Here is a 9,449-nt window from a genome sequence, read left to right on the forward strand (position 1 = left end):
GCAGGGCTTTCCCCGTGCCAGCAGCACCAGGGCTCACGTGTGCCCTCCCTTCCCACCCGCAGGTGCTGGGACCCTGCAGAGAGCTGAGCAGCAGCCTGCTGAGGAGGGGCCGGTGATCCTGGAGCTGCAGAGGACGTGCGCAGGGAGCCTGGAGGAGAGGAGCTCCCTGACCCCTGAGCCAGGCCAAGTGCAGAAGGGGCAGGGCAGGCCTCCAAAGCAGGAGGAGAGCTCGGAGGTGAGCAGGGTACCTGGTTCACTTGTGGTGGGGAGTACAGGTGGGGCAGAGCGCAGGAGGAGCCCGGGGTGCTGTAAGGAATTTGGGGAACAGAGAGACCTGAAGAGTGTGAAGCTTGCATTGATGGAGGCTGAAAACACCCCAAGCTGCATGAGCAGGAGCTCCCTCCGAAGTGCAGATAGCAGGGGTGCTGGCGTGGGCAGGCCGGGTTACAGTGCATGGAGCCACAGCTCCCTGCCTCTAAACGTGCTGGCCAGGCTGCCCCAAAGGACCGAGCAAATAGATCATGATGAGCTGGGCTAAGGTCAGCACATGAGCTCCTGTGTCCACAGCTGCATCCACATCACATGTCTGCTGAAGACTGGGGAGTTGTGTCCCCTTACCTGTCATGGCTAACATTGCAATTCGTGGTAGTACCCAGTGATTGCAGACAGGGCTGTGGGCCTGGGAGCAGCTGGCGCAGGAGACACTGATGGTGCAACGCTTGTGCCTGCAGCTCCGGGAGGTGTTTGAGGACGTGGCGGTGTATTTCACACGGAAGGAGTGGGAGCTGCTGGACGATGAAGACAAGGTGCTTTACCGGGACCAGATGCTGAAGAATCACCAAGCCCTCGTTTCCCTGGGTAAAGCTCTGGGTCTTGCTTCCCCCCAGAGATATGTGAGCTCTGCAGTTTTGTAGTCATCTCCTGTTCCAAGAGTCTCATCCTCATGAACTTTTGGCTGGAGTTTTAAATCCCCTTCCTCCCCACTGCTGTCAGTGATCAGGCCTCTCTCATGTTTCAGACTGAGATCTGCTCCCTTATTTGCTCCAGCCGCCTTCACCTGTGCCTTCCCCATTCTTGTGACTCCTGGTTCTTCCATATGCAGCAGTTTCTTGGCAACATGATCTCCCTTTCCCTTCTCAGCACATTCACACCATCTCCAGGTCATTGTATACGAATACACTAAGAGCTGTTCCTTGGGGGAGGTTTCTGACTTCCTCCCTGTCTGGCCTAGCGAGTCCTCTCCTGGCACATGTAACAATCCTAGCATGCTCCATACTGTGATATCTAAATCCCTTTTCTCCTGTCGTTATGACCCAGCTGAAGTTAATACAAAGTCATATCAGCCCCTGCTGCTACAACAAGGGGATGCTGTATTTCCTCAACTGCTCCTCTAGTGATGTGTACACGTTGTGTAACTCAGGTTTCTCTGGCCAGGGGTGCTTCCAAGCTCTGGGTTGAGGTACTGAGGTTTGACTAGGTGAGTTTGCTTTTCTGATGCTTTGTTTCCCCTCCCTTTCCCCCAGAGGTTTCTCTTAGGAAAGTGCTTCAATGTTTTGTCCCACTCGGCAAACACCATCTAGATCATTTCTATATTATAGCCTTTCACATGCTGTGAAATGCCTCTTTCGGCCTTATTTTGTCTGTATCCATGACTCCTAGGAAGTTGGTGTTCAGCCCTGCAGTACTTGCCAACCTGTGCACTCATTGCCTCTCCTGGGATGATCCTCCCAGTGGATGGGATGATTGCTCAGTTGCAGCTACAGTTATTATGGAATCATCCTATCCATCCCTGGTGATGATGAATTACTCTCTCCCCCAGTAAAAACTCTCAGTGTCAGCACCTGCTTTTCAGTGCCATGAATCCCTTCACTAAGCTCATTTTCACCTCTTTTCCTGGAATTACACTGATAAGATGAATGTTATCCATCCATTTGTGTGTCCAATAACTCTTTTTAGTACCTTGAAAACAATGAAAGCTTTGTTTTTGCTCCCCTGTACATCATATATTTCACAGATGTTAGGGTTGGAAGAGAGCTCAGGAGATCATTGAGTCCAGTCCCCTGCCCTGGGCAGGAAAGAGCACTGGGGTCAGATGATCCCAGCCAGGTGCTTGTCCAGTCTCCTTTTAAAGACCCCCAAGATAGGCGAGAGCATCACCTTGCTCGGAGCCCATTCCAGATTCTGGTAACCTTTATTGTAAAGAAGTACTTCTTGATATCTAACCTAAATCTGGTCTCTGTCAGTTTGTGGACTGTTGTTTCTAGTTACTCCAAGGGGTGCCCTCCTAAACCGAGTATCCCCTATTCCTTGCCCCCCTCCTCCAAAGAAATTGTACATGGCCACTAGATCACCTCTCAGCCTTCTCTGGACCATCTTGAGGTTGTCCACATCCCTCTTGAAGTGCTGTTGGCTACAAATGTCCAACTCGGGATCCTTAAAATTCTAATTTATTAGGCAGATTGAAACACTGTAATGAGTTAAATCATAAACCTTGGGGCTGGTCTCCCCCCCCCCCCCCCCCCCCACGCACAGTATACCTATCCTACAAGCACTGGAGTCTGCCATCGATGGCCAGTCGAGGCTTCTTTCAGCATGGTGTTATCCTCCAGAAGGGGGTCCCCGGCTGGTCCTTCTGGCTGGACAGGTCTGGTCAAGTTGGAGATCAAGAGGGCATCGCTGAAGGTCACTTTTCACTGCCTTTTATCTGTCCTTGGCAGACTTTGGTGACTCCCCAGTTTTCAGGTTTGCCCAATCCAGGGGTCATTGACCCTCGTGGGACTCCCCACCCCGGTGGCTACTGGATGGTATCTGTCAGCACAGGGGTCATCTGCATGAACGTGCAGGATTGGAAGTCCGTTGATGAATTTTGAATAGGGCTCTGGGAGCGGTTGATCTGGAGATATTCAGCCCAAAAGTTGGTCCCTGGCGATGATTAACTCAGGCCAGGACTTCTAGCCCTTGATCAGTGAGGTTTAGAGATTTCCCGGTTGTTACATTGTCTTCTATTGAGTTCTTCCCTTGGTTGATCTGTAGCTTCCCAGGTGTTAATTGCTGTCTGCTACCATGTTACACATTCAATCACTGATTCACTTGCTCTTTCAGGGGCCAGCCTGATACAGGGAAGGGCAGTTTGATTCCTGCCCTTGTTAACATTGTTACAATGTATAATTTACTTATGAAACTAAACACATTCAGTTGAAAGTTGAAAGGTGAGGAGTATAAAATATAAGCTACAAATGCCATGGCACACAAATAGATAAAAATACCAAACTACAAGGGGAGATACAAAATGCACACATACAAATTTTAAAACACAATTCCTTATCTTAAAGTGAAAGAGAGAGGAAGGAAGAAAAGGTAGAAAAAGAGAACATATCCAAAGAGGGGAGAGCAAATGCAGGCAAGAGGAAAAGGGGGCTTTCTGCTACAGTGCGGTGCCTAGAACTGGACACAGTACTCCAACTGCAGCCTGACCAGTGCTGCATAGAGGGGAAGCATCACCTCCCTGGACCTGTTTGTCATGCATCTGCTAATTCATGATCAAGTGCGATTAGATTAATTGATCACTTTGTCACATTGACGACTCATGTTCATCTTGGAGTCAGCTATGACTTGGATCCCTTTCAGCTGCTGTGCTGCTTACAAAGTCATCTCCCAATCTGTAGGTGTCTTGGAGATTCCTTTTGTCTAGGTGCAGTAATTTGCATTTATCTTCATTAAACTGCATCCCATTCTGTTCTGCCCACTTTCCCAACCTGTCCAAATCCCCCTGAATCCATTCCCTGCCCACCAGTGTGTTTACTTTTCCCTATAATTTGGTGCTGTCCATGAATTTGGACAATGTGCTCTCCATGCCCACATCCAAGTCACTGATGAAGATATTGAACAGCACTGGCCTGAGGACTGAGCCTTGGGGAACTCCAGTGCCCACATCTTTCCAGGTCAACACTGACCCATCCACCACTGCTCACTGGGTGTGTTCCATAAGCCAATTTGCCACCCACCTGACCCTGTAATCATCTATCTCACAGCCACTTAGTTTACTTATGAGAATGGGATGAGACACTGTAGCAAAGGCCTTTTAAAATTTCTAGTAAAAGATATCTACATCAACTTCCGCATCCAAACATTTTGTGACGTAGTTGTAAAAAGAAACAAGGTCAGTCAGGCAGGATCTACCTGCTATGAATCCATTTTGGTTACCCTTCAGCATTATTTTTCCTGCTGGGCTTCCGCAAATGTAGTCCTTAATCTTTTCGAAGGTTTTCCCAAGGCTAGAGGTGAGACTAACTGGCCTGTAGTTACCTGGATCCTTCTTCCTCCCCTTGAAAATAGGGACCATCCTGGCCCTTTTCCAGTCCTCTGGGATGTGTTCTGAGTGTGACAAGTGCTCAAACAGTCGTGCCACTGGTTCTGCTGTGACACTGGCAAATTCCTTCAGCACTCTTGGAGGAAGATCATCTGCACCTGCTGACTTAAACAGGTCCAGCCCCTCCCAAGTGTCCCTTCACTAGGTCAGCACTAATTGTTCATGAGCTGGTATCAGTCCTGTGCCTGTCTATAGTCCAACTGGGAGGTATGTCATTATTTGTGTTCAGAAATACAGATGCATGGATCATGCATTTCCTCACCTGTCCCTGGTGACACTGTCAGTTAATGCCCTTTCTAAATCAGGAGTCATTGGTGCTTTGTTTCCTATGAGCATTCTTCATCCACCTGGGTAACAAGAACTGTTATCTCTTGAAGGCTTCTCCCTGCAGTGCCTTCTCTTTCATCTTAAATGCCCATCCTCCCCTGTCCATCAAGGCCCTAGTAGACACCTTGAGTTCATTGGATCCATTCCCCAAATCCAAGTTGGATTCTATATCCTGTACCCAGTCACAAATGCTCTTTAACCACTGTCCACACAGGATATCGAGGTCCCACACCTGACTTAATCAGCAGCATTGAGCGAGGACAGGTGGAGCTTGGGGAATGTGATGAAGAGGACAATGGGGAAATCTTAAAGTCAGAGGATGTGCTGCCAGGTGAGTTGTGGCTTCCCAGCCGGACTCTGCTGTCAGTAAACTTCCATGGTGCCAGCAGGACCTGGAAACAGGAGGCCTAACCTGTGCTACCATAGCAGAGTGCTAACTGTGAATCTGGGGGCACATGCATTGTCCCCCCCCCACACCATCCCAGGGTGCACACAGCAGTGGGATCCCGCAAAATCTCTTACTGGTGCACCCCTAAGGAGCATGGGTGTGTGGGTATGGGATTTGTGGGGGGCAGTGTGTGTGTGTATGGATGGGTGTATATGTGGCATGGGGAGAAGGTGTGTGGATGTGGGTGGGTGGTTTGTGGGGAAGTGTGGGTGGTCATGGGGTTTGTGGGGGGTAGTATGTGTAGTATGTGTGTAGCAATGAATGGGGTTTAAGGGTATGTGGGGTGTGCATGGGAGCGGCTGCATGAGCCCAACTGAGCCAGTCAGCGTCTGCCCCCGCCCCACAACAACTCAGAGCCCGTATACCCTGCAGCAGCTCCCCCGCCACTGCCAACAGCGCACAGCCCCAGCGTGGCCTACCTCACCTCTGCCCGGCCTTGACACATTCAACTGCCCCTGGCCATGCAGCATGGGCAGAGCAGCTCTTTCTCACTGCTGCCCCCAATCCCACAGTAGCAGTGGGGACCAGTGCTCAGAGCTCTGACCCTGCGTGGCCTGTGTCAGCTCCAGGCTCACCCTTCCAGTCTGAGCAGTAGCAGCAGCAGCCGGGAAGAAACTTGCTCATTGTGGGGGGAAAAGCAGACCCTCCTCCTCACTGCTGCCAGTCAGTTTTTTGTGTGGCTGCCTCCGACTAATTGAGCTGCCTTGTGGCTTGGGCACCACTGCCCCTGGGCTGCCCTGGAGCTGGTGTGCACTGTCATTGCTGCTGCACAGGTCAGCCCAGAGGTAGCCGTGATGGAGCTGCAGGGCAGCCCAGCGCAGTGCGGGCTCCGGGCAGCCACACCAAAAACTGTCCAGTGGCGGCAAGAGGGAGGAGCCAATTTTTCCCTGCAACAAGCAACATTTTTATCCTGATGCACCCGCTGCTGCAGCTGTTCAGCCTGGAGGGGTGAGTCTGGAACCAGTGCTGGGGCCCAAGCTCAGCAGCGGCGGCACAGGAGAGTCTGTGCAGGGCTGCCCTGCATCTGCTCTACGTTGCCACTGCTGCCCCGGTGGGCGACTCGGAGATGGAGGTGACACAGAGGAGACTCAGGGCAACCCTGCGCGGGCTCCACATGACTATACCTGGAAGCACTGGTGTCAGGAGAGGCTGCTTTTGCCCTGTGCTGAGATGCAGTTTCTCTCTCATGCTGCCACTGATCTGCCTGGGCAAGGCAGCCTGGAGCTGGTGTGGTGCGTACTACAGGGACATGGTAGGTAGGAGCCTGGAGCTGGTGCACACTGCTACCAGCTGCTACTTTCTGCCTAGTGACAGCCAGAAAGAGCTGCAGCTGCCCTGACTGCCTGGAAAGGCAGCCCAGCTGCAGATCCATCCCAGGCCCGCTTTTTGCCCAATGGGCAGCAGGATGCGCCACAGCTGGGCAGCACCTTTCCCAGGCAAGTCCAAGAAACCCTCCATGGACTGGATAAAGCCTCTCCATGGGCTGGATCTGGCCCACAGGCCATATTTTGCACACCCCTGCTGTAATGTTTCCCAGCAAGTGTTGTTCCCACTCTCTGAAACTGAACAGTATGGAAACAAGCAACTGTTCCCTTCTTTGCCTTCTAATGACAGATGTTAGGGGACAGTCAGGTTTGCGGTCTTGATTTTCAGCCCAGATCTAGTTTCCATGGACTGCCATGATCTTAAGTTGCTGTCTTGACTCAGCAATGTCAGAGTTAATTCCCCAGCCCAAAGTAGCCACCCTTTCCCAGGGCATTATGGGATTTGTAGTCCCCCCATTGAAATGAGCATGGTACACAGAGGTTCTGCGTAGCCATTCCTGTGGGACAAGAAAGAAGCTGAGGCTGTCTCTGGCTGCTTCTGGTCAGGTTGGCCTGAAACCCAGGAAGAGTCTCACCATGGTCTCAGTCTGCATTAAATGGCTCCATGGCACGGATGGGATTCAAAATCTTTCAGGTTGTGGCAGAAAAGTTCATGGGGGTGGAATCCCCCATAGTTTGCACCAGAATTGCTCCATATTACCAGATTTGCCCATCACTTTGGGGTTTGCTCATTTATTAGGGGTACATTTCTACTGTCTTTCTAATTCTATCAGCGTGTTGTTTGTGTTGCTTCTGTTTCTATAGGGAGCTGTATCTCTCCCTTCTGCAAGTCCTCACCCCTAGTGGAGCTGTCTTGCAGGACTCGGTTTCAATGGGGCTGGGCTCCTACAGTCACCAATCGATCACACACACACAGACACAACACGACACAACACACACACATGACACGCCTGACTCAGCCGGGTTGATCAACACGGACAGGCTGACACCCTCATATGCCAGGAATCAGTTAATTAAAGTAACAATGAACTGCAGTCAGACACAAGCACACAGGTGAACAGAAGACCACTGAATCCACCTGGGTGTACAGCTAACACCCTAATGGGCCAGCATCCAGTTCATTAGGGCATGTCTAATATAAAATGGGTCAATCAGCCTATGTAGGCTGATCCCCTTATGTGTCTCAAACTCAGCATGTCCCAGTCTTTGCCCTAACTGTCCTAGTAGTGGTAGCCTCTTGATGAGTGGACCCCATGGTGTTTTGGGGCTTTACAGGGATCTTTGGCTCAGGTAAAAGAAGTGTTGCTGCAGAGAAAGTGCGGAAGGGGAAGTAGAGAAGGAAAAAGTCGCCCGGTTAAAATCAGTTTGACTATAAAAGTTATTTATTGCTAAGTATATTATATTTATGATGGTACAAGTAGTAATAGCCATGCAAGGGAAAATTAACTAAAACAATTACAATATTACCCTGGTTCAGTTGAGTATTTGGGGAAACCTAGCTCAAGCTTAACTAATAAAATTCAGGTTCAGAAAGCTATGCCTAGACAGAAAAAGAAAGAGAGAGCGAGAGCTGGGATCTAACCATTGCAAAGGACTCGGGTGTTTTGTTGACAGGCAAAGTTCCCGGCACTCCATGGGTGCATGCCCTGCACAAGACCTTTTCCCTGAAACCAGGCAGGAAGCACAGCCCTGCTCCTCTCACAAGAGAGCGCCACAGCTCTATGTCCTTGCCTTATCCTCAGCCCCTTAGAGCATGAAGCTATTCAGGCACTGCCCTATTGCATATGTCCCACATCCCATATGTGTGCTTGTCCCAGCAGGGCCTGAGGGGATGGTATGGACAGCTGGGCCAGGTACTCTGAAGTCTGGGTCTGTTCTTCACCAAGTAGGTAACATTACCCAGCACAGGGAACCTGCCCCACCCTTGCCTCCAGCATTTGGGGTTTTGGCAGGAAGACTTTGTTTTCTTGAAGGAACACAATGCGAAGGTCCAGGCCTGCTCTGAGGCCCATCCCAGGAGACGGAATAGCAATGTTTGCCCTTTGCCAGCAGGGTAGGGACTATCCTGGAGTTTCTCTTTCCCATGCAGGAGATGCCTGCCTGCTGAGCAGAGCTGAGGAGCAGCCTCCTGTGGAAGGGTCTGCAGCCCTGGAGCCAGCACAGATTTCCCCAGGGAGTTTGGGTGAGATGGACTCCCTGAGACCTGAGATGGAGCCATGCCACAAGACTCAGGGGAGGTCCCAAAAGCAGAAGGAGAATGTAGCCATGAGCCAGGTACCATCTCCAGTTGGGCATGAGAGTGGAGAAGGGGCAGAACCTAGAAACAGCCCTGAGTGCAGGCAAGAATTTGTGGAGCTCAGAGACCTTACGAGCCACTGGAAAGATGCACTGCATCCAAGCAAAGGCAGTGGGGAGGGCCTCAGAGGTAAGCCAGAGCTCACTGCTATCAGACCTGGCTCTTCACAAGATAAGGTACACTGGGGAGAAGTCCCATGTATGCACCAAGTGTGGGAAGAGCTCCACCTGCCTCTCTTCCCTCATTGCTAACTTCCAGACTCATTCTGGAGAGCTACCCCACCGCTTCACCAAATGGGGAAGAACTTTGTGTGCCCCACAGACTTGGTCAAGAACCTACATGTGCAGAGGGAGACATGTCAGGCACAGCTGTCTCAAAAGTTGCAAGCCCTCACCCATTTTTTTTCCCTCTTTCAGGACTGGTGCATCCACCTAGGGAGGAAGACACATCACTGCACTGAGTGCAGAAAAAACTTCACCTGCTTGCAAGACCTGTCCAAGCATGTGTGTGTGCAGCACTGCTGCACGCAGTGTGGGAAGAGATTCAGGCAGCTCTCCGACCTGGCGAGGCACTGGTGCATGCACACAAAGGAGAAGCCACATCAGTGCTCAGAGTGTGGGAAGAACTTCACTCACTCCTCCAGCCTGGCTAGGCACCAGCGTATCCACACCGGGGAGAAGCCAC

At 51.1% G+C, this 9,449-nt stretch overlaps 1 protein-coding gene across 1 annotated transcript in view; it reads left to right on the forward strand.

The window, feature by feature from the left end:
* Positions 1 to 804: 804 nt before the first annotated feature.
* Positions 805 to 9,449, forward strand: part of LOC102380615 (zinc finger protein 501-like) — a 10,281-nt gene continuing 1,636 nt past the window's right edge. Inside the window, exons 1-4 of the mRNA XM_025195119.1 lie at positions 805 to 858; positions 4,911 to 5,027; positions 8,559 to 8,743; positions 9,182 to 9,440. Of these exons, the coding sequence (XP_025050904.1) occupies positions 825 to 858; positions 4,911 to 5,027; positions 8,559 to 8,743; positions 9,182 to 9,440 (595 nt within the window). The 5' untranslated portion in view covers positions 805 to 824. The remainder of the gene's footprint in view (positions 859 to 4,910; positions 5,028 to 8,558; positions 8,744 to 9,181; positions 9,441 to 9,449) is intronic.

Source organism: Alligator sinensis, unplaced genomic scaffold (genome assembly GCF_000455745.1).
Source record: "Alligator sinensis unplaced genomic scaffold, ASM45574v1 scaffold310_1, whole genome shotgun sequence".
NCBI lineage: Eukaryota > Metazoa > Chordata > Crocodylia > Alligatoridae > Alligator > Alligator sinensis.